This window comes from Delphinapterus leucas, chromosome 2, assembly GCF_059928025.1.
Source record: "Delphinapterus leucas isolate spDelLeu-1000000601 "Yukka" chromosome 2, BTC_Dleu_Yukka2, whole genome shotgun sequence".
In the NCBI taxonomy this organism is placed as follows: domain Eukaryota; kingdom Metazoa; phylum Chordata; class Mammalia; order Artiodactyla; family Monodontidae; genus Delphinapterus; species Delphinapterus leucas.
In genome coordinates, this window is record NC_143130.1 from 61,617,994 (window position 1) to 61,642,284 (window position 24,291).

At 37.6% G+C, this 24,291-nt stretch overlaps 1 protein-coding gene across 3 annotated transcripts in view; it reads left to right on the forward strand.

Annotated features, from left to right (window-relative positions):
• The window catches only part of UBE2Q2 (ubiquitin conjugating enzyme E2 Q2), a 71,355-nt gene that overhangs the window by 24,113 nt on the left and 22,951 nt on the right, over positions 1 to 24,291 (forward strand). For 2 of the 3 annotated variants that reach the window (XM_089906946.1, XM_022580143.3), the window contains exons 5-8: positions 1,380 to 1,520; positions 4,397 to 4,481; positions 5,821 to 5,881; positions 6,631 to 6,721. In XM_089906946.1, coding sequence (XP_089763072.1) covers positions 1,380 to 1,520; positions 4,397 to 4,481; positions 5,821 to 5,881; positions 6,631 to 6,721 — 378 coding nt within the window. The remainder of the gene's footprint in view (positions 1 to 1,379; positions 1,521 to 4,396; positions 4,482 to 5,820; positions 5,882 to 6,630; positions 6,722 to 24,291) is intronic. The other variant, XM_089906947.1, reaches the window with a different exon arrangement.

The window sequence follows — 24,291 nt, forward strand, 5'->3', positions numbered from 1 at the left end:
TCTTGGAAAGCAAGTTTGGCTAGAAAAGGCAGATGGCTAAGTCTTGAATTAGAGACGAATATGTTTATATTTGGTATGATTGTTGGTAAGGCCTTAAGCAGAGAGTAGTGTACAGTGAATATTGTTTTGTAAAGATGATAATGATGAGTTCTGTTCTGTGTTGATTAATACTCAAGTGGAGAAATTTTGTGGATTAGAACATGACTGAGGTTGAAGTTGGAGGAGGAGGAGGAGGTACAGGCCAAGGGTATTTGTGAGAACTCTGAAGAAAACAAGTGTAGGACGGAAAATTGTAGCTGAAAGGTGCAAACCAGGGGAAGGGAGCTCTATGAAGCATGCAGTCATAGACACAGTATGAATAAGAAAGGAATGTAATAGGAGTTGAAGAGATGGCAGTCCAAGAAAAAGACCATTGAGTCTGGACGAAAGTGATCTAAATTATTAACCTGGTCTAGAAATCACAGTGAATTAGTCTGCTTGATAAAGTGGAGATAAAGTATAAACTACTTCTTTAGAGATTTTGATGATTGAGGTGAAGTTAGAAGAAAGGTAATAAAAAAGGTTAGGATTTATTATACAAATCTATGCAGAATTTTTAAATTTGTAAGAGCTGATGCTAAGGGAAGGGAGGGAGAAGAATGATGTAGTGATTAAAGATGTTGGCTTAGCGATATTCAAATTCTTTTTCTAACTTTTTTCCTAATTATAAAAATCAATAGGTGCTCACTACAGAAAACTTGGAAAAGGAAAAGCACTAAATGTCTCTATTGATAATTATTAGTATTTCAGTATGTGTCCTTCTATTCTTTTTTTCTGTGCTTATTTTGGCATAACTAAGATTCTATATATTCATTTTTGTATTCTGTGTTTTTCATTTCATTATTGATACAGAAGAAACCATTATGCTGTGTTGGCATTTTAATGGTCTTCCGGTATTCCATTGAATTAAGTTAACTGTTCTGATATTTTGCACATGAAGATTTTGTTTTTGTGGTTATAAAGTTGAAATAGGCATCTTTATGCCTAAATCTGTGTTCACATTTTAGACTAATTTCTAAACTGAATCTAATAGATTTCTAGAAGTCGAGTTATGGTTCTTGGTACCTCATGCTAAACTGTTGCAAAAGTTCCCCTTAATAGGAGATTTAAAGCAATTTAAGATGGCTCATTTGGTAGTAGTTATGGCTTTGTAAAACTATTAAATATGCTTTACTCCGATTCTAGCTTTAAAGTATAGTATATAAAAGGAGAGAACCTTTTGAATGGAATGTGAAGGCTTTTTTAGGATACATGTATTCTCTCCTCTTTGTTCTCTGAGTCAGGAATAATTTAGCTTTTGACATGAGCTTGAATAAGCTAAATTTTTAAATTTTTTATAGGATATAGAAGACTTAGATCATTATGAAATGAAGGAAGAAGAGCCTATTAGTGGGAAAAAGTCAGAGGATGAAGGAATTGAAAAAGAAAATTTGGCAATATTAGAGAAAATTAGGAAGACTCAAAGGCAAGACCATCTAAATGTAAGTATGTGTAAATGTATAGAACCTGGACTTTTGTGGTTAAGTAATTATGGTTGACCCTTGAACAATGCTGGGGTTAGGGGTGCTGACCCTGCACCGAAATCCACGTATAGCTTTACAGCCAGCCTTCCATATCCACGGTTCCACATCCGAGGATTCAACTAACTGCAGGTTGTGTAGTACGTATTGAGAAAATCTGCATATAAGTGGATCCACGCAGTTCAAACCTGTGTTGTTCAAGAGTCAGCTGTATAGGAATAATATAAATACAGGGCAATTCAATAAGATACCAATCAAAGCCACCCCCCTCCATCCCTGCCTTGGTTGTAGATTCAGCCATATGTTTTGTTGCCCTAGTTTCCCACCCCCCCCACAACATTTCTCATATATTGATAGCCACTTTCTACCCCGTTCATCTGAAATCATTCACTTTCCAACTTGTTTACCCTGTTTTCTCTCCTTACCCTTCTCCTGTGGGATGTGCAAATTTAAATTCAGTCTCGTACAAAGTATAATTCAAATTCTTCCTTCTTCATGAAGCTGCCATCTGGTTTATCCTGCCCTGACTGAACCAAAAGTAATTTTTTCTTTTGACTTAACATCTTTTATGTGAAGCAGCATGGTGACAAACACAGCTGTGCGGCTTCATTTTCCTCAATTCTATAATGTGGACATTATGTACCATTTAGATGATTCCTGTAAATAATAAATGAGAACGACGTATATAAAATGCCCAGAGTAGGGAAATATCAAATGAAAGTCCAGCTATCCATCTCAACACTTATTATTTACTTACTGCCTTTGTTTTAGAGCTATTTATCAAACCCATGAAACCTGAGAACCAGTTCTTTTGTCCTGAGCATAGGTTCTCAAACACAGGGAATGAATTGTTATGCAAGGAGATGACAAGTGTTGTAAACAGGTAGATTACTCTCACTTCTTCAGTCCTATTTACTGTATTAATGTAATTGGCAAATCTTTAGAGAGCAAAGAAATTTAGCCAACTCCATATCTTGATTATTTAAAAAAAAAAAGCTTGTATCTAAGCTAAAGATATTTACGATACTTTCTGTATCTTGTGATTGCTTCCAGTTTGTGTGTTATAGTCAAAACAACTACAAATTATTGAACACTATCACATGACAAACTAAGCAAAGTCTTTTAACGTTTATATGCCTTCCCATTTGATTTCATAACCGCTGTAGGAAATATTCTTCCTATTCTATAGATGTGAAACTGGGGTTTTAACCTATCAAGTAACGTAGCCAAAGTCACACAGCCAGGAAGTAATATCTTTTGTAAACCTGATTTTCTACCCCACCTCAAAGTGTAGTGCAACTTTTGAAGGTGCAACATTTAAAATTTTACAAGGTCAGGTTTTTTTAATTCAGAAGACATTCTAAATGTTTTTGTCTTATGATAAATAGTTCCATTCATATTCAGTCTTAGGATAAGATACTGGTGCATTTTCATCTTCAGAGAAGGTGGAACACTGAAAAGAACTGAAACCAGTTGCATATATGTGGACATGTTGTTTCTCAATTTCTTAATATGTAAACTAGATTGTTAGTATAAGATTCTTATAGTCTGATTAAGGGACCTGCTTTAGTTAATGTATCACATTGAGGGTCTTCTAGTATTTTCAAAAATGCATGGAGCTACTACACATCTATTAGAATGCCCAAAATCTGGAACACTGAAAACACCAAATGCTGGTGAGGATGTGGAGCGACAGGAAACTTTTCTAATTGCTGATGGGAACGCAAAATGGCACAGCCACTTTAGAAGACTGTCTGACAGATTCTTTCAAAATTAAACATACTCTTACCATACAATCCAGCAGTTGAGCTCCTTGGTATTTGCCCAAATGAATTGAAAAGTTATGTCCACACAAAAACCTGCACGTAGATGTTTATAGCAGCTTTGTTCATAATTGCCAAAACTTGGAAGTAGTAGGAAAATGGATAAATAAACTATAGTACATCCAGGCAGTGGAATATTAGTCCCTGCTTAAAAAAAAAAAAAAAATAATGAGCTGTCAAGGACAGGACATAGACATGGAGGAACCTAAAATCCATATTACTAGGTGAAAGAAGCCAATCTGAAAAGGCTGCAGACTGTGTTTTCAACTATATGACATTCTGAAAAAGGCAAAACTATGGAGACAGTAAAAAGATCCGTGGTTGCCCTGGGTTTCGGGGTGGGGGGTGGGATGAATACGCAGAGCATGGAGGACTTTTAGGGCAATGAAAATACTTTTTATGTTACTATAATGGGCGGATACTTGTCATTATCCAAATCCATAGAATGTACAGCACGAAAAGGTAAAGGTACCTTAAGGTAAATTATGGACTTCAGGTGTAATGATGTGTCCAAATAGGTTGATCAGTTGTAAGAAATGTACCTCCGAAGGATGCTGATAATGAGGGAGACTATGCACTGTGAGGGGCAGCTATATGGGGAATCTCTGTACCTTCCTCTCAATTTTGCTGTGAACCTAAAACTGCCCACCCCAAATAAAATCGTAAAAAAGAAAAAAATTAATAAATTTTTTTTTAATTGATGGAATTTGAAATAGACCCTTACTAGTTCTAGGCTATTGGAGTGGCCATGGTGATCTGAACATAGGTTAGGTGTTTATTTATTTTTTTCAGATGACAAATAGTAAATGAATCAGACCTGCCCCAAATTTATATTCCTACTGAAACTTCATGATCATTGATTTAATTGAACTTAACTTTTTTGACTTCTTAAAATGTTGAGTGGTGATCCATTTTTACGATATCATTGTAAACGCCTGTTTCAGGTTCAGATACCTTAAATCTTTAGTTATTGAAATCAGTAGATCCTGGTAAACAGCAAATTTTATGTTTCAGGGTGCAGTGTCTGGGTCTGTACAAGCTTCAGATAGACTTATGAAAGAGCTCAGGGACATATACAGATCACAGAGTTATAAAACAGGTAAGGACCTCTGGATCTCTGCTGTTGTCCTTATGCCCTTTTAAATTTTCAGATAGTAACTTCATTTCTTATAGTATAACTGGACAGAAACAGAAATGTTTATTAACTTTATTTTAGGAATGTGAAACACAAATTTAATCAAGTTACCAAAAGACGGGGGTAAAATAGGATGATTTCACTTGTTTGGATTTTTAAAAATGTTTTTATGGACACATAATTTTTTATCTTCTTGCTGATGGGGATTAACTCATGATTTTTATCTTCTGGGAAAGGTACAAGTAATATATGCTTTGGAAAATAAATGAGTATATGTTCTATTGTATGAACAGAGAACTGTTGTCAAGTTGATTTTTATGTTCTTTTTTCATTTTTTTGAAAACAACAATCAACTCTTATTGTAGTTAATGGTATTAACAATTTATAGTTTGACTTAAGAGTTCTTTCTTACCCAATAAGGCTTAAATATTATGGAATCTCTCTAATTGAAATAAAATTCCCTCAAATTATTGCAGAGAGTCTAACAGTACTGAATAAGAGAAAGAGCCAAACTTTAGTTTGTTTGAAAAGGTAGCATTATGATCCATTAAGAATTTTTCAGAGTGATCAAGTCTAAATCATTAGAGCTTACTTAAAAACAAACAAGCAAAAAAACCCCCCTACTTTATAGAGTCCAAGATAAGTCAAATTTGTTTCTGAGGTTGTTAGAAGTTTTGGTGTCCTAACAGTTCCTCTTATAAGAAATCTAAAAGTTTGTGTGTAGAAACATAATAAAGTTAAATATTTGAATACTGGTTTACCTTAAAATGTTCAGTCATCACTTGTTTGTTACTGCATTATTTGTAGTAGCAAAAAATTAAATTAATAACCAGCTATATGGTGGAATTAAGTTATGGCTTATCCATAAAATAAATTACTACAGTTATTAAAAAGATTGGCAATAAATTTTTATATTCTAATGGAAAGATGTCCCAAAAAGTTGAAGAAAGATTATAAAACTGTATGTAGAGGGATTCCATTTTAATAGAACTGTTTGCATATATGCATAGGAGAAAAGTCTTAAGTACATATGATTTTGCATAAGCTTTTTTTCCTCTTACAATTAATGGTAAACAGTTTTTCAACCCCAAAAATCCTCTTCATTGATGGCTTTAGTTGTCCATCTGTTAACGGTATAAGATACTCAGCTCCAGCACCAAAATATTTATAATACAGCTTAGTTGTTCCATGTTTTAATGGCAAAATTTGTAGCTTTTGTTGGCTATTTAGTGTATATATTTACACCAGAGCAATAGTTATCAGATCAAATGAAGAGTAACTAACATGCCCTATACCTTTACAGGGATTTATTCAGTGGAACTCATAAATGACAGTTTATATGACTGGCATGTTAAACTGCAGAAGTAAGTGCTTTTTTATGCTAACCCACTCTTTTTAATGGTAGACTATCACAGTGGAGATTTTTTCCCCCTTAATTTGATACCTATTTACTGTGGTTTTTACTTACTGTTTCTGTAGAAATAGTTCCTAGGTTGTTAAAATGAGCTGTTTCTTGGGCTTAATAAGTAAAGTGAGAAAGAAGGAGGAGAAAAAGAGCCAGCTGTGGGAAAAAGTGTTTCATGGAGTTAATGAGACAATTAGGAACTATACAAACAAAAGTGTATAAATAACTTGATGAGATTGACTGTGACAACCAGTTTATATTTGAAATAAGAAATTTGAGTAGGGCCTGAATATATAGAACAGTTGTAGACAAATTTAGATTTTTTTAGTGATTTCACTTTTTCTGGTCTTGTCCATGGTAAATTTCTCTCCTTGAACCCCTTGTCTAATAATACAGTTTGAGAGAAGCAGACTTTCTTGAGAAGATTATGTACATATGACCCTTTCCTTTAGAATAACTGCTAACTTTGCATGCCCTTAGGAGAGTAGGTGTAGAATACTGTGATCTCTTTTTGGACATTTAATCCCAAGGCATTGGAGGCTATAGTTAATTTGTTTTTCCAGGAACCATAGAGCAGCTTTAGACCTTCTCTGTTTGGAATTTACCCTAGGGGCTCTGTTTTAGCTCTTGGAATGGTTCATTTTTGAGTTTAGTGAGAAAAAAAATCTGACTTTTTGTTTGAACTGTTTTTTGTTTTGTAATTCTTAGGGTTGATCCTGATAGTCCTTTGCACAGTGATCTTCAGATCTTAAAAGAAAAAGAAGGCATAGAATATATTTTGCTTAACTTCTCTTTTAAGGTAAGAAAATTGTAAGGGGACTCCATATGCTTCTAATGGCAACGTATATTTGTACAATTGCTTTGGAAAACCATTTGGCATAACTTGGTAAAGTAGAAGATACTCATATCCTGTGGTCCAGGAATTCTCCTCCTAGACATATAACCTGCAAGAAATGAGTACTTAGATGCACCAGGAGACAAACACAAGAATGTTCAAAGCAGCCTTGTTTATAATAGCCTCAAATAAAAATAACCCAAGTGTCTGTTCCAATCGAATGGAGCACTGTGGTATTCATAAAACGGAATAGAGCTATGTGCAACAAGATAGATGAATCTTAAACACAAAAGAAACCATATTCCCAAAACATGTTTTGTACAATTTCATTAGTACAGCTCAAAAACAGGTAAAACGGAATTATATTATTTAAGCATGCCTTCTCATCGGAGGCAGTATTCCCCCGAATGGGGTGAAAATTGGTCCTTGGAGTGAAAAAGTCTTAAATATTACAATAGTCTGTAGCCCTTCAAAGGGCCACAATACATAAATAGATACACAGTATGTCTGTGGTATTAAAAGTTTTGTCGGGGAGCAGGACAGGGAGGAGTTAGGAAAAAATTATTCTAAAAAGGCTTCTTAGTGGAACAAAAATGAGAAATATTTATGGATTCATACTTGGGCAATAAAACTATCAAGAGAAGCGAAGATGTGATTACCATACAGTTTAGGATAGCAAGTACATCTAGCTAAGCGGGGAGGGAGTTGTGAGCTGAGAGGGACACCTGGGGGCTTCTTGTTTATTGACTGTAGTCTGTTTCTTGACCAGGATGGTAGTTGCATGGATACTATTTCATGCTAGTTTGTAATGGTGTACCTTTATATTTTATGCACTTTTCTAAATTTATGTGTTATATTTGTTTTTAAAAGATGCTTAAAAAATAAAGGTTAAAGCAATGGAATCTAGGTAAAATGTAGTGGTTTTAAATCTTTGTTTAAAAAAACTAGGAAGTGTTTCTAAGGGGTTATATTTTAATTATTTGGAGCTTCTTTTTGACCTGTTCTTTGAAATTGAGAAAAAATTGTGTAACAGTTGTCTTGCAGATAAACTCCCCCCCCCCCATTTCAGTTAGGTGGACTTCAATGCACTAGGTGCTATAGAAGGCTTGAGGACATGGGGCATCTAAATAATCCCTGTTCTTCAAGAGCCTGTAGTCTTTCTGGGGAGAAATCTGTGAGGAAAACTATAGGGCTTTGGAGATCATGGTGAAGAGTCTGGGAGCTTACCTTAATGCAGTAAAAAGCCAACAGAGGTTTTTAGGCAGGGGCATGATCGATCTGTTAGGCTTTTTATTTTATTTTTAAAAAAGAATTAGTATGCCTTCAGCATCAGAGTAGATAGGATAGAGTAGATTTCTGGGAGACTAGTTGGGGACTTTGATTTTAATCTGGGCAAAGAGCAATGAAGGTTGGTAGTGGTAGGAATAGGTGAGAATAGATGGATATGAGATGTTTTGAAGGGAGAAAACAAAAGACATGAAAGGATACTTTTATACTTGCAAAAAGGGTAATTTTCTGAAAGCTGCTTACTTAGCTTTTGTGTGTGTATATTCTTGTTTGGGCTTATATCCTCATTTATGATTGAACTTTCTTCAAATAGCCCAAATGTCATTGTTTTCCCACAGCTTTGTTATTGTAGAAATTATTGTGGCTGTCAACTGGGTTGTCTTCCTAGAGAGTGAATCTGGTATATATTTACTGACATTGCTAGTGACTGTATTGTTACTGATGCATATGGTGAAAAAAAACCCTAGGAATGTATCTTTTTAAAAAATACGTGCAAAATATTTTTAACCTGAAATCTAAGCAATCATATTCCCATAGGCCCAACACCAAGCTTAAGAAATAGAACCGTATCAATATCTTTGAAGACTGATGTGGGCCCCTCCCCTCTTACTTCGTCTTTCAGAGATATCTTTTAAGGGAATCTGAAATCTTGACCAGGAAACTGAAGGTCTTGTGACTGCAGATAGCGTTTTCATTATATTTTCCTGCTCTAGGTAGAACTTCAGGGAGGGGATGATCTGGGAGGTAAATGGCTGAAATTCTGTTGGATTTGTTTCTGAACCATGGTTCCTGATACCAGAAAGAAGGGCCTTTGCTAGGGTTGAAGTATTTCTTGAGAGGCCTGGGAAAAATGTGATTGCCTTGAGCTAACTGACCCTTACTAAGAGGATCTTAAACTCAATTGCCAAGTTACTAGTATCGGGATTCATAGACTTTGGAGGATTAGCAAGTATGACTCAGAAAGAAGGAGTCACAGAAGGAGCATGAACAGTATTTAGGGCCTTGGATGGCCATGGTGACAACTTGAGGGTCATGAAGAGTAAGAAAATGAAACTTGAGATGTAACATGACACAAGGATGGGGAAGGGGAAGGGGTAGGAGGGAATGGGACCTGTTAGATTTGTCAGCAACTTGGTAAGGAAGTGGTGGTCTGGCTTTTCAGGCCACATCTGATCTACTGAGTTGAATTTTGAGGTAGTACTTGAATTTTGAGGTAGTACTTTAAGAAGGGTTTATTTAGACAAATCTGGGTTTATTTAGAGAATAGTAGCAAGGATTAGAAAGATTCCATACCGTGTCCTAAGATAGCAGGTGAAATTATAGATTTGGAGAGGAGAACATGGGGGTTCCTGATATCTTGTCTTCAACTATTTGAAGGGCTGTATGTGTATAAATATTAGTTTGATTAGTTTTTGATGAACACAAGGCATGACAATAGAATTAGTAAGTCAAACTGTAAAGAGACAATTTTCAATTCAATATAAGGAGGTGATGTATAACTATTTAGAGCCATCTGATGATGGCTCTAGTCTTTTAAAAATAGAATGTGCCTCATGGCTGAGAATAGCTTGGAAGCCCAAGATGTTGATTTGGAAATCGGATAACTTTATGACATCCTTGTAAAACCTGAGGTTCTTAGCTTCTGAGTTAGTATACCACAATAGCTCGCATATCTTTTTTTTTTTTTTTTTTGGCCACACTGCACGGCTTGTGGGATCTTAGTTCCTTGCAGGATCTTAGTTCCCTAACCAGGGACTGAACCCGGACCCTTGGCAGTGAAAGCGTAGAGTCCTAACCACTGGACCACCAGGGAATTCCCTCTTGCATATCTATTTAAACAGAAACCTTCCTCCACCCCACCCACCAATGCCTGTAAACAACCCCCCCCACAACCCCATGCCTTTTTATTTCTGTAAAATCTTGATTACTGAGTTCCAAGGTACAGAGTTTATGGAATAGAATCCTTGTGTTTTGATGTAGAATAGTTAATCTGAAGGATTACTTAAAATGAAGGGAGTTCTCACTGTCACATAATCAATTAAAAGAGGTTTTGGGGCTTCCCTGGTGGCACAGCGGTTAAGAATCCGCCTGCCAATGCAGGGGACACGGGTTCGAACCCTGGTCTGGGAAGATCCCACATGCCGTGGAGCAACAAAGCCTGTGCGCCATAACTACTGAGCCTGTGCTCTAGAGCCCGTGAGCCACAACGACTGAAGCCCGTGTGCCTAGAGCCCGTGCTACGCAACAAGAGAAGCCAATGCAATGAGAAGCCCGTGCACTGCAACCAAGAGTAGCCCCCCGCTCGCTGCAACTAGGGAAAGCCCGCATGCAGCAATGAAGACCCAGTGTAGCCAAAAATAAATAAAATAAATAAATATATATATATAAAAACAAGGTGTGGTAGTCACTCATTTGGGATCACATATTTAAAGATCTGAAATATAGGAAATTAAATGATGTTGTACTTTACCAAGCTTTGCATCTATGCCTTTCTTTATCTGTTAAGTTGTAGATAAAAGGTAAGCTACTTATTTGGAAGTAGATTGTAATAACTGTCATTAAGCTGGTTTCTTGTGTGGGTAGATTTCTTCTTTTTCTGCCTTGCAGTAGATAGCTAAGATTATCTGTTTTAGCGGTCAGAAGTGTGCTTTTTTATCTCCCTCTCCTATTAGGATTGAATTTACATAGTTTACATGTTTCTCAGAATCTTACTTGAGGATGGGTAGTAAGGTACTGGAATTATGCTGGTTATTTTTCCAGTTAAAACTGTAGTTTTGTGTTCCTTAGAAATAACTGGATGAAACAAATGTTTGTTTAGCTCTTTTACTTGCAAATTGATTTTTTAAGAGATGTTAGTTTCTTAATTCTCATTTATTTGAACACAGAAATCAGAAGTAATTTCTCTTAGACTTTCTGACGTATCTTCATGGAAGCAGTATGCTGTTTACTCTGCTCCTCTGTTGTAGGAAAGTGAGGGGTAGCCTTCTTGGCCTCCTGGCCACTAGAGACTGACCTCTAACACTCTTGGCCACTTCAGCTACCATCTTTACTTCAGTTCATTGAGAGAAAAAGTTTTATTCTTTTGGAAACCTCAGTTTCCAGGACTGAAAATTTGAAACAGAGAATTGTGCAGCCAGAGAGTTAGCTGAGGTTCTAGTATCTCATCTTGCCATTATATATTTTTATCAGGTCTGATGATCGTTGTCAGATTAATTGGAGCAATTATCTATTTGCATTTAATGTTGGTATTGCTATTCGGGTTTAAATCTGTCTCATTTACTTGTCCTTGCTCCATGCTTTTTTCCCCAACATTCTTTTGGATGTTGTTTTGGTTTTTTTTATTATTACTCCAGTTTCCCACCTCTGTTAGCTTGGTGCTTATCATCCTTTACTCTGATTTACTACCTTACAATTATAATACATATCCTTAGCTTGTCAAAGTATAATATAAATTTGTTAATTTGTGTTTTTCCTTTTCCTTGTCAAGACAAAGACCTGAGAACATGTACACCCTGCCAAATACGTGCTGTTGTTGTCATGCATTTAGTTCTATATTTATCTAAAACCTTATACATTATTGTTACATAATACATCAGTATTCATTTGGATCTTTGTACATATTAGCTCTTTTCATGGTCTTTATTCTCCAGGTTTCCATCTAGGATCTTCTTTCTCTTGCGTGAAGAATATCCTTTTTTGTTTCCTTCAGTGTGGATCTGCTTATAGGAAAACATCTTTATTTGGACTTCACTTTTGGAAAGTATTTTTTTTATATATATAATTTTCAGTGCCCTAAATTTTCTTCTTTTAAGAGGTGAATTTTATTTATTTATTTATTTATGTGTTTATTTTTGGCTGTGTTGGGTCTTCGTTTCTGTGCAAGGGCTTTCTCTAGTTGCGGCAAGTGGGGGCCACTCTTCATCGCGGTGCACGGGCCTCTCACTCTCGCGGCGTCTCTTGTTGCGGAGCACAAGCTCCAGATGCGCAGGCTCAGTAGTTGTGGCTCACGGGCCCAGTTGCTCTGCAGCATGTGGGATCTTCCCAGAACAGGGCTCGAACCCCTGTCCCCTGCATTGTCAGGCAGACTCCCAACTACTGTGCTACCAGGGAAGCCCCTGGAAAGTATTTTTATTGTGTATAGATTTTTAGGTTGGAGATTCCTTTCTTTCAGCACCTCAAAGATATCATTCCCTTATTATAGCTTCCATTGTTTCTCTTGAAGTATTTATAGAGCATAAATCTCATGAAGTCTTTAATCAGTTCTGGAAATTTTTCAGACATTATCAGGCATTATCTCTTCAAATATTGCATCTGTCCCATTCTAGGACTCTACATATATGATTAGCCTTTTCAATACATTTCCCTATGTCTTGTTTATTATCTGCATTTTCCACATTTTTCTCTCTCTTGGCTTCATTTGGGATGTTTTCTGACCTATTTTTCTAGCATACTGAATTTCTCTTCCAAGTCTCCATGGTGGTAAACTCATCCATTAAGTTATTAATTTCAGTAACTGTATTTCTAAGCTTCAGAATTCCTATATAGTTCATTTTTATAATTTTAATTTTCTGCCAGGGTTTTCAGTCTTGCCTTTTCTTACACATACTCAGCATAGTTATTTTAAAATCTGTGTCTGATAACTCTCTTATTTTGACCCCTTGTAGTTTTGTCTGTAGTTTGCTTCTTGTTTTCTGATCATGTTGTCTTTAAGTCTTTTTTTTTTTTTAAACATCTTTATTGAAGTATAGTTGCTTTACAATGGTGTGTTAGTTTCTGCTGTATAACAAAGTGAATCACTTATATGTATACATATATCCCCATATCCCCTCCCTCTTGTGTCTCCCTCCCACCCTCCCTATCCCACCCCTCTAGATGGTCACAAAGCACCAAGCCGATCTCCTTGTGCTATGCAGCTGCTTCCCACTAGCTATCTATTTTACATTTGGTAGTGTATATATGTCAGTGCTACTCTCTCACTTCGTGCCAGCTTACCCTTCCCCCTCCCCGTGTCCTCAAGTCCATTCTCTACGTCTGCGTCTTTATTCCTGTCCTGCCCCTAGGTTCTTCAGAACCTTTTTTTTTTTTAGATTCCGTATATATGTGTTAGCATATGGTATTTGTTTTTCTCTTTCTGACTTACTTCACTCTGTATGACAGACTCTAGGTCCATCCACTTCACTACAAATAACTCAATTTCGTTTCTCTTTATGGCTGAGTAATATTCCATTGCATGTATGTGCCGCATCTTCTTTATCCATTCATCTGTCGATGGACACTTAGGTTGCTTCCATGTCCTGGCTATTGTAAATAGTGCTACAGTGAACATTGTGGTACATGACTCTTTTTGTTTTTTTAATAAATTTATTTATTTATTTATGGTTGTGTTGGGTCTTCATTGCTGTGTGCGGGCTTTCTCTGGTTGCTGCAAGCGGGGGCTACTCGTCATTGTGGTATGCGGGCTTCTCATTGTGGTGGCTTCTTTTGTGGAGCACGGACTCTAGGCACGCGGGCTCAGTAGTTGTGGCTCACGGGCTCTAGAGCACAGGCTCAGTAGTTGGGCCACACAGGCTTAGTTGCTCCATGGCATGTGGGATCTTCCCAGACCAGGGCTTGAACCCATGTCCACTGCATTGGCAGGCAGCTTCTTAACCATTACGCTATCAGAGAAGCCCAACATGACTCTTTTTGAATTATGGTTTTCTCAGGGTATTTGCCCAGTAGTGGGATTGCTGGGTCGTATGGTAGTTCTAGTTTTAGTTTTTTAAGGAACCTCCATACTGTTCTCCATAGTGGCTGTATCAATTTACATACCCACCAACAGTGGAACAGGGTTCCCTTTTCTCCACATCCTCTCCAGCATTTATTGTTTGTAGATTTTTTGATGATAGCCATTCTGACTACCTCATTGTAGTTCTGATTTATATTTCACTAATGATTAGTGATGTTGAGCATCCTTTCATGTGTTTGTTGGCAATCTGTACATCTTCTTTGGAGAAATGTCTATTTAGGTCTTCTGCCCATTTTTGGATTGCGTTGTTTGTTTTTTTGTTACTGAGCTGCATGAGCTGCTTGTATATTTTGGAGATTAATCCTTTCTCTGTTGCTTCGTTTACAAATATCTTCTCCCATTCTGAGGGTTGTCTTTTTGTCTTGTTTATGGTTTCCTTTGCTGTGTGAAAGCTTTGAAGTTTCCTTAGGTCCCATTTGTTTATTTTTGCTTTTATTTCCATTCCTCTAGGAGGTGGGTCAAAAAGGATCTTGCTGTGATTTATGTCATAGAGTGTTCTGCCTATGTTTTCCTCTAAGAGTTTTATAGTGTCTGGCCTTACATTTAGGTCTTTAATCCATTTTGAGTTTATTTTTGTTTATGGTGTTAGGGAGTGTTCTAATTTCATTCTTTTACATGTAGCTGTCCAGTTTTCCCAGCACCACTTATTGAAGAGGCTGTCTTTTCTTTACTGTATATTCTTGCCTCCTTTATCAAAGATAAGGTGACCATATGTGCGTGGCTTTGTCTCTGGGCTTTCTATCCTGTTCCATTGATCTATCTTTCTGTTTTTGTGCCAGTACCATACTGTCTTGATTACTGTAGCTTTGTACTATAGTCTGAAGTCAGGGAGCCTGATTCCTCCTGCTCTGTTTTTCGTTCTCAAGATTGCTTTGGCTATTTGGGGTCTTTTGTGTTCCCATACAAATTTTGAAATTTTTTGTTCTAGTTCTGTGAAAAATGCCAGTGGTAGTTTGATAGGGATTGCATTGAATCTGTAGATTGCTTTGGGTAGTATAGTCATTTTCATAATGTTGATTCTTCCAATCCGAGAACATGGTATATCTCTCCATCTGTTTATATTGTCTTTAATTTCTTTCATCAGTGTCTTCATTCCTTGCATACAGGTCTTTTGTCTCCTTATGTAGTTTTATCCCTAGGTATTTTATTTTTTTTGTTGCAGTGGTAAATGCGAGTGTTTCCTTAATTTCTCTTTCAGATTTTTCATTGTCATTGTATAGAAATGCAAGAGATCTCTGTGCATTAATTTTGTACCCTGCTACTTTAACAAGTTCATTGATTAGCTCTAGTAGTTTTCTGATAGCATCTTTAGGATTCTCTATGTATAGTAGCATGTCATCTGCACAGTATCATGTCATCTGCAAATAGTGACAGTTTTACTTCTTTTCCGATTTGGATTCCTTTCATTTCTTTTTCTCTCTGATTGCTGTAGCTAAAACTTCCAAAAGTATGTTGAATAATAGTGGTGAGAGTGGGCAACCTTGTCTTGCTCTTAATCTTAGAGGAAATGGTTTCAGTTTTTCACCATTGAGAACAATGTTGGCTGTGGGTTTGTCATATATGGCCTTTATTATGTTGAGGCAGGTTCCCTCTGAGCCTGCTTTCTGGAGAGCTCTTATACATGGGTGTTGAATTTTGTCGAAAGCTTTTTCTACATCTATTGAGATGATCATATGGTTTTTATTCTTCAGTTTGTTAATATGGTGTATCACATTTATTGATTTGGGTATATTGAAGAATCCTTGCATTCCTGGGATAAACCACACTTTATCCTGGCGTATGATCCTTCTAATGTGCTGTTGGAGTCTGTTTGCTAGTATTTTAAAGAAGATGTTGGGGATAGGAGTTTATTAATTAATTTATTTTTGTTGTGTTGGGTCTTCGTTTCTGTGCAAGGGCTTTCTCTAGTTGTGGCAAGTGGGGACCTCTCTTCGTCACTGTGCGTGGGCCTCTCACTGTCGCGGCCTCTCTTGTTGCAGAGCACAGGCTCCAGACACGCAGGCTCAGTAGTTGTGCCTCTCGAGCCTAGTTGCTCAGCGGCATGTGGGATCTTCCCAGACCAGGGCTCGAACCCGTGTCCCCTGCATTAGCAGGCAGATTCTCAACCACTGCGCCACCAGGGAAGCCCTGTTTGCTAGTATTTTGTTGAGGGTTTTTATCTGTGTTCATCAGGATATTGGCCTGTAGCTTTCTTTTTTGGGATATCTTTGTCTGGTTCTGGTATCAGGGTGATGGTGGCCTCATAGAATGAGTTTGGAAGTGTTCCTCCCTCTGCTGTATTTTTTATTTCTTTTTATTTTTTGCGGTACGTGGGCCTCTCACTGTTGTGGCCTCTCCCGTTGCCGAGCACCTCCGGACGCGCAGGCTCAGTGGCCATGGCTCACAGGCCTAGCCCCTCTGCGGCATGTGGGATCTTCCTGGACCGGGGCACGAACCCGTGTCCCCTGCATCGGCAGGCGGACTCTCAACCACTGTGCCACCAGGGAAGCCCCCTCTGCTGTATTTTTGAAGAGCTTGAGAAGGCTAGGTGTTAGCTCTTCTCTAAATGTTTGATAGACTTCACCTGTGAAGCCATCGGGTCCTGGGCTATTGTTTGTTGGAAGATTTTTAATCACAGTTTCAATTTCAGTGCTCATGATTGGTCTGTTTATATTTTCTATTTCTTCCTGGTTCAGTCTCGGAAAGATTTGGTTTTCTAAGAATTTGTCCGTTTCTTCCACGTTGTCCATTTTATTGGCATATAGTTGCTTGTAGTAATCTCTCATGATCCTTTGTATTTCTGCAGTGTAAGTTGTTACTTCTCGTTTTTCATTTCTAATTCTGCTGATTTGAGTCTTCTCCCTTTCTTTCTTGATAAGTCTGGCTAATGGTTTATCAATTTTGTTTATCTTCTCAAAGAACCAGCTTGTAGTTTCATTGACCTTTGCTCTTGTTTCCTTTATTTCTTTTTCCTTTATTTCTGATCTACATGATTTCTTTCTGCTAACTTTGTGTTTTTTTGGTTCTTCTTTCTCTAATTGCTTTTTTTTTTTTTTTTTTGGTAAAAGACGAAAGATTTATTCTATCTGAAGAGAAATCAGAGTATTCTAATTGCTTTAGTGTAAGGTTAGGTTGTTTATTTGAGATGTTTCTTGAGGTAGGATTGTATTGCTATAAACTTCCCTCTTAGAACTGCTTTTGCTGCATCCCATAGATTTTCAGTCATCGTGTTTTCATTGTCATTTGTCTCTAGGTATTTTTTGGTTTCCTCTTTGATTTCTTCAGTGATCTCTTGGTTGTTTAGTAACGTATTATTTAGCCTCCATGTGTTTGTGTTTTTTACAGTTGTTTTTCCTGTAATTAATACTTCATTTCATAGTGTTGTGGTTGCAAAAGATACTTGGTATGATTTCAGTTTTCTGAAATTTACCAAGGCTTGATTTGTGACCCAAGGTATAATCTCTTGTGGAGAATGTTCCATGAGCACTTGAGAAGAAAGTTTAGTCTTTTGTTTTTGGATGGAATGTCCTATAAATATCAATTAAGTCCAGCTTGTTTAATGTGTCATTTTAAGCTTGTGTTTCCTTATTTATTTTCATTTTGGATGATCTGTTCACTGGTGAAAGTGGGGTGTTAAAGTTCCCTACTATTACTGTGTTACTCTCAATTTTCCCTTTCATGGCTGTTAGTATTTGCCTTATGTGTTGAGGTGCTCCTGTTTTGGGTGCATAAATATTTACAATTGTTACATCTTCTTCTTGGATTGATCCCTTGATCATTATGTAGTGTCCTTCTTTGTCTCTTCTAATAGTCTTTATCTTAAAGTCTCTTTTGTCTGATATGAGAATTGCTGCTCCAGCTTTCTTTTGATTTCTATTTGCATGGAATATCTTTGTCCATCCCCTCACCTTCAATCTGTTCGTGTCCCTAGGTCTGAAGTGGGTCTCTTGTAGGATGGGTCTTATTTTTGTATCCATTCAGCCAGTCTATGTCTTTTGGTTGGAGCATTTAATCCATTGACATTTAAGGTAATTATTGATATGTATGTTCCTATTACCATTTTCTTAATTGTTTTGGGTTTGTTTATGTAGGGCTTTTCCTTCTCTTGTGTTTCCTGCCTAGAGAAGTCCCTTTAGCATTTGTTGTAAAGCTGGTTTGGTGGTGCTGAATTCTATTAGCTTTTGGTTGTCTGTAAAGGTTTTAGTTTCTCCACTGAATCTGAATGAGATCCTTGCTGGGTAGAGATTCTTGCTGGGTAGAGTAATCTTGTTTGTAGATTTTTCCCTTTCATCACTTTAAATATGTCCTGCCACTCCTTTCTGGCTTGCAGAGTTTCTGCTGAAAGATCAGCGGTTAACCTTATGGGGATTCCCTTGTATGTTATTTGTTGCTTTTCCTTTGCTGCTTTTAATATTTTTTCTTTGTATTTAATTTTTGTTAGTTTGATTAATATGTGTCTTTGTGTGTTTCTCCTTGGATATATCCTGTATGGGACTCTGCGCTTCCTGGACTTGATTGACTATTTCCTTTCCCATGTTGGGGAAGTTTTCAACTATAATCTCTTCACATATTTTCTCAGTCCCTTTCTTTTTCTCTTCTTCTTCTGGGACCCCTATAATTCGAATGTTAGTATGTTAAATGTTGTCCCAGAGGTCTCTGAGACTGTCCTCAATTCTTTTCACTCTTTTTTTTTTTTCATTCTTTTTTTTTATTTCCACTGTTTTATCTTCCGTGTCACTTATCCATTTTTCTGCCTCAGTTATTCTGCTATTGATTCCTTCTGGAGAATTTTTAAATTCATTTATTGTGTTGTCCATCATTGTTTGCTGTTTAGTTCTTCTAGGTCCTTGTTAAACATTTCTTGTATTTTCTCCATTCTCTTTCCAAGATTTTGGATCATGTTCACTATCATTATTCTGAATTCTTTTTCAGGTAGACTACCTATTTCCTCATTTGTTTGGACTGGTGGTTTTTACCTTGTTCCTCCATGTGCTGTATATTTCTCTGTCCTCTCACTTTGTTTAACTTACTGTGTTTGGGGTCTCCTTTTCACAGGCTGCAGCTTCTTAGTTCCCATTGTTTTTGGTGTCTGCCCACAGTCGGTGAGGTTGGTTCAGTGGGTTGTGTAGGCTTCCTGGTGGAGGGGACTAGTGCCTGTGTTCTGGTGGGTGGGGCTGGATCTTGTCTCTCTGGTGGGCAGTGCCGTGTGTTGGTGGGTTTTGGGGTGTATGTGAACTTAGTATGATTTTAGGCAGCCTCTCTGCTAATGGGTGAGGTTGTGTTCCTGCCTTGTTTGGCATGGGGCATCCAGCACTGGAGCTTTGCTGGCCATTGCGTGGAGCTGGGTCTTAACGTTGAGGAGGAGATCTCTGGGAGAGCTCTCGCCAGTTGATATTATGGGGGGTCGGGAGGTCTCTGGTGGTCCAATGTCCTGAACTCGGCTCTCCCACCTCAGAGGCTCAGGGCTGACACCTGGCCGGAGACCAAGACCCTGTCAGCCACATGGCTCAGAAGAAAAGGGGGGAAAAAAGAAAGAAAATTAAAATTAAAAAAAAATATATTAACATAAAAAAATAATTAAAAAAGAAGAGAGCAACCAAACCAATAAACAAATCTACCTGATAACAAGAGCTAAAAACTAAACTAAGGTAAACATGAGAAACAAATCAGTTGCAGACAGCAAACCCCAAGTCTACAGTTGCTCCCAAAGTCCACCGCCTGAGTTTTGGGATGATTTGTTGTCTATTCAGGTATTCCACAGATGCAGGGTACATCAAGTTGATTGTGGAGATTTAATCCTCTGCCCCTGAGGCTGCACGGAGAAATTTCCTGTTGTCTTTGTTCGCACAACTCCTGCTGTTCATCTTTTGTTTTGGCCCCCCTTGTGCGTGTAGGTTGCCTTCAGGCATCTTTTTGGAAGTCTGAGGTCTTCTGCCAGGGTTCAGTACGTGTTCTGTAGAAGTTGTTCCACTTGTAGAAGTATTTTTGATGTATTTGTGGGGAGGAAGGTGATCTCCATGTCTTAGTCCTCCACCATGTTGAAGGTCCCCTCTTCTCAACTGTGCCCTGAAGAGCAAGCATATCTTCTACACCTGCTTATCAGAGGCCTTGCCATTCCATTGTAGGCATTGAAAAAATGGCTTTCCCTGGAGACTTTACAGAAGCTAGAAAGACCCCTGGTTCGGGTGTACCACAGACACGCGGGCACCCAGGTCACCGAGGCCACAAGCACCGCCCAGGGTACTGACAAGCTGCAGGGCCACATTTAGCACAGGGAAGGAACCTGGAGGAGCTGCTCTTTGCATGTAAGCAACTCACGTGGAGCCTCAAGTGCAAGAAGACCAGGCCTCACATGGCCGTCTTTAAGTCTTTTATGACTGGTTATTTTTGATGATAGATATTATATATGAAAAACTAGAGAGGTAATTCAAAGGCTTAGATGCTGTTGCTCTACAGAGAAGATGTACCTTTGCCCCTATCAGGTGCTTGGGCAGTAGCAATCCAGGATCACTGAATCCAGAAAGGCATTGAGATGATGTAAAGATTGGCTTCATTCCATCAGGGCAGTTTGTGGTTTGTCCTTCAGGGTCCCAGCCTAAAGTGTTGGAGCCTAATAAAGGTCTCCCTTGGTGGACCCTGAGATCCAATTTTTATCTTCTTAGCCCTAGCTTCTTAACCTCTTATCTTCCTCTCCTGTAATTGAAAGAAAACCCAAAGGGAAAGAAAAGGCCCCACTCTCTGGGGTTCCCTTTCTCTTCCTGATCTTAGCTCTGTAATTGTACATTTTTGCCTATCTTTTCTAATTCTTAGCCAGAGGATCGATCCAAATTACCTAGTCTATCATTATTGGGATGGTTCCTTTATATAGTTCTGTTGGACATGGAACACCTTTGTGTATTTCTTTTTTATTTGAATTTTATTTTTTTTATACAGCAGGTTCTTATTAGTCATCTATTTTATACGCATCAGTGTATACATGTCAATCCCAATCTCCCAATTCATCCCACACCCCCCGCAACCCAACCCCGCCACTTTCTCCCCTTGATGTGCATACGTTTGTTCTCTACATCCGTGTCTCAACTTCTGCCATGCAAACTGGTTCATCTGTACCATTTTTCTAGGTTCCACAGATATGCATTAATATGCGATACTTGGTTTTCTCTTTCTGACTGACTTCCCTCTGTATGATAGTCTCTAGATTCATCCACGTCCCTGCAAATGACGCAGTTTTGTTCGTTTTTATGGCTGAGTAATATTCCATTGTATATGTGTACCACATCTTCTTTATCCATTTGTCTGTCAATGGGCATTTAGGTTGCTTCCATGACCTGGCTATTGTGAATAGTGCTGCAGTGAACATTGGGGTGCATGTGTCTTTTTGAATTATGGTTTTCTCAGGGTATATGCCCAGTCGAGGGATTGGTGGGTCATATGGTAATTCTATTTTAGGTTTTTAAGGAACCTCCATACTATTTTCCATAGTGGCTGTATCAGTTTACATTCCCACCAACAGTGCAAGAGGTTTCCCTTTTCTCCACACCCTCTCCAGCATTTGTTGGTTGTAGATTTTCTGATGATGCCCATTCGAACTGCTGTGAGGTGATACCTCATTGTAGTTTTGATTTGCATTTCTCTAATAGTGATGTTGAGCAGCTTTTCATGTGCTTCTTGGCCATCTGTATATTTTCTTTTGAGAAACATCTATTTATGTCTTCTGCCCATTTTTGCATTGGGTTGTTTGTTTTTCTAATATTGAGCTGCATGAGCTGTTTATATATTTCAGAGATTAATCCTTGGTCCGTTGATTCGTTTGCAAATATTTTTTCCCATTCTGAGGGGTGTCTTTTAGTCTTGTTTATGGTTCCCTTTGCTGTGCAAAGGCTTTTAAGTTTAATTAGGTCCCATTTGTTTATTTTTGTTTTTATTTCCATTACTCTAACAGGTGGATCAAAAAAGATCTTGCTGTGATTTATGTCAAAGAGTGTTCTTCCTGTGTTTTCCTGTAAGAGGTTTATAGTGTCTGGTCTTATATTTAGGCCTCTAATGCATTCTGAGTTTATTTTTGTATATGATGTTAGGGAGTGTTCTAATTTCATTCTTTTACATGTAGCTGTCCAGTTTTCCCAGCACCACGTATTGAAGAGACTGTCTTTTCTCCATTGTATATCCTTGCCTCCTTTGTCATAGATTAGTTGACCATAGGTGCGTGGGTTTATCTCTGGGCTTTCTATCCTGTTCCATTGATCTGTATTTCTGTTTTTGTGCCAGTACCATATTGTCTTGATTACTGTAGCTTTGTAGTATAGCCTGAAGTCAGGGAGTCTGATTCCTCCAGCTCCATTTTTTTCCTCAAGACTGCATTGGTTATTTGGGGTGTTTTGTGTCTCCATACAAATTTTAAGATTTTTTGTTCTAGTTCTGTAAAAAATGCCATTGGTAATTTGATAGGGATTGCATTGAATCTGTAGATTGCTTTGGGTAGTATAGTCATTTTCACAATATTGATTCTTCCAATCTAAGAACATGGTATATCTCTCCATCTGTTGGTATCATCTTTAATATTTTTCATCAGTGTCTTATAGTTTTCTGCATACAGGTCTTTTGTTTCCCTAGGTAGGTTTATTCCTAGGTATTTTATTCTTTTTCTTGCAATGGTAAATGGGAGTGTTTCCTTAATTTCTCTTTCAGATTTTTCATCATTAGTGTATAGGAATGCAAGAGATTTCTGTGCATTAATTTTGTATCCTGCAACTTTACCAAATTCATTGATTAGCTCTAGTAGTTTTCTGGTGGCATCTCTAGGATTCTCTATGTATAGTATCATGTCATCTGCACACAGTGACAGTTTTACTTCTTCTTATCCAATTTGTATTCCTTTTATTTCTTTTTCTTCTCTGTTTGCTGTGGCTAGGACTTCCAAAACTATGTTGAATAATAGTGGTGAGAGTGGACATCCTTATCTTGTTCCTGATCTTAGAGGAAATCCTTTCAGTTTTCCAGCATTGAGAATGATGTTTGCTGTGGGTTTGTCGTGTATGGCCTTTATTATGTTGAGGTAGGTTCCCTCTATGGCCACTTTCTGGAGAGTTTTTATCAGAAATGGTGTTGAATTTTGTCAGAAGCTTTTTCTGCATCTATTGAGATGATCATATGGTTTTTCTTCTTCAGTCTGTTAATATGGTTTATCACATTGATTGATTTGAGTATTTTGAAGAATCCTTGCATTCCTGGGATAAATCCCACCTGATTGTGGTATGTGTTCCTTTTAATGTGGTGTTGAATTCTGTTTGCTAGTATTTTGTTGAGGATTTTTGCATCTATATTCATCAGTGATATTGGTCTGTAATTTTCTCTTTTTGTAGTATCTTTGTCTGGTTTTGGTGTCAGGGTGATGGTGGCCTCATAGAATGAGTTTGGGAGTATCCCTTCCTCTGCAATATTTTGGAAGAGTTTGAGAGGGACGGGTGTTAGCTCTTCTCTAAATGTTGGATAGACTTCACCTGTGAAGCCATCTGGTCCTGGACTTTTGTTTGTTGGAAGATTTTTAATCACAGTTTCAATTTCAGTGCTTGTGATTGGTCTGTTCATATTTGCTATTTCTTCCTGGTTCAGTCTGGGAAGGTTATACCTTTCTAAGAATTTGTTCATTTCTTCCAGGTTGTCCATTTAATTGGCATAGAGTTCCTTGTAGTAGTCTCTGAGGATGCTTTGTATTTCTGCGATGTCTTTTGTAACTTCTCCTTTTTCATTTCTAAGTTTATTGATTTGAGTCCTCTTCCTCTATTTCTTGAGGTGTCTGGCTAAAAGTTTATTAATTTTGTTTATCCTCTCAGAACACCACCTTTTAGTTTTATTGATCTTTGCTGTTGTTTTCTTTGTTTCTGTTTCATTTATTTCTGCTCTGATTTTTATGATTTCTTCTGCTAACTTTGTTCTTCTTTCTCTAGTTCCTTTAGATGTAAGGTTAGCTTGTTTATTTGACATTTTCCTTGTTTCTTGAGGTAGGCTGGTATAGCTATAAACTTTGCTCTTAGAACTGCTTTTGCTGCATCCCATAGGTTTTGGATCGTTGTATTTTCATTGTCATTTGTCTCTAGGTAGTTTTTGATTTCGTCTTTGATTTCTTCAGTGATCTCTTGGTTATTTAGTAATGTATTGTGTAGTCTCTATGTGTTTGTGTTTTTTATGTTTTTTTCCCTGTAATTGATTTCTAATCTCACAGCATTGTGGTCAGAAAAGATGCTTGATATGATTTCAGTTTTCTTAAATTTACTGAGGCTTGATTTGTGACCCAAAATGTGATCTGTCCTGGAGAATGTTCCGTGCGCCCTTGAGAAGAAAGTGTAATCTGCTGTTTTTGGATGGAATGTCCTATAAATATCAGTTCTGTCTGGTCTGTTGTGTCATATAAAGCTCATGTTTCCTTTCTTATTTTCATTTTGGATGATCTGTCCATCGGTGTAAGTGAGGTGTTAAAGTC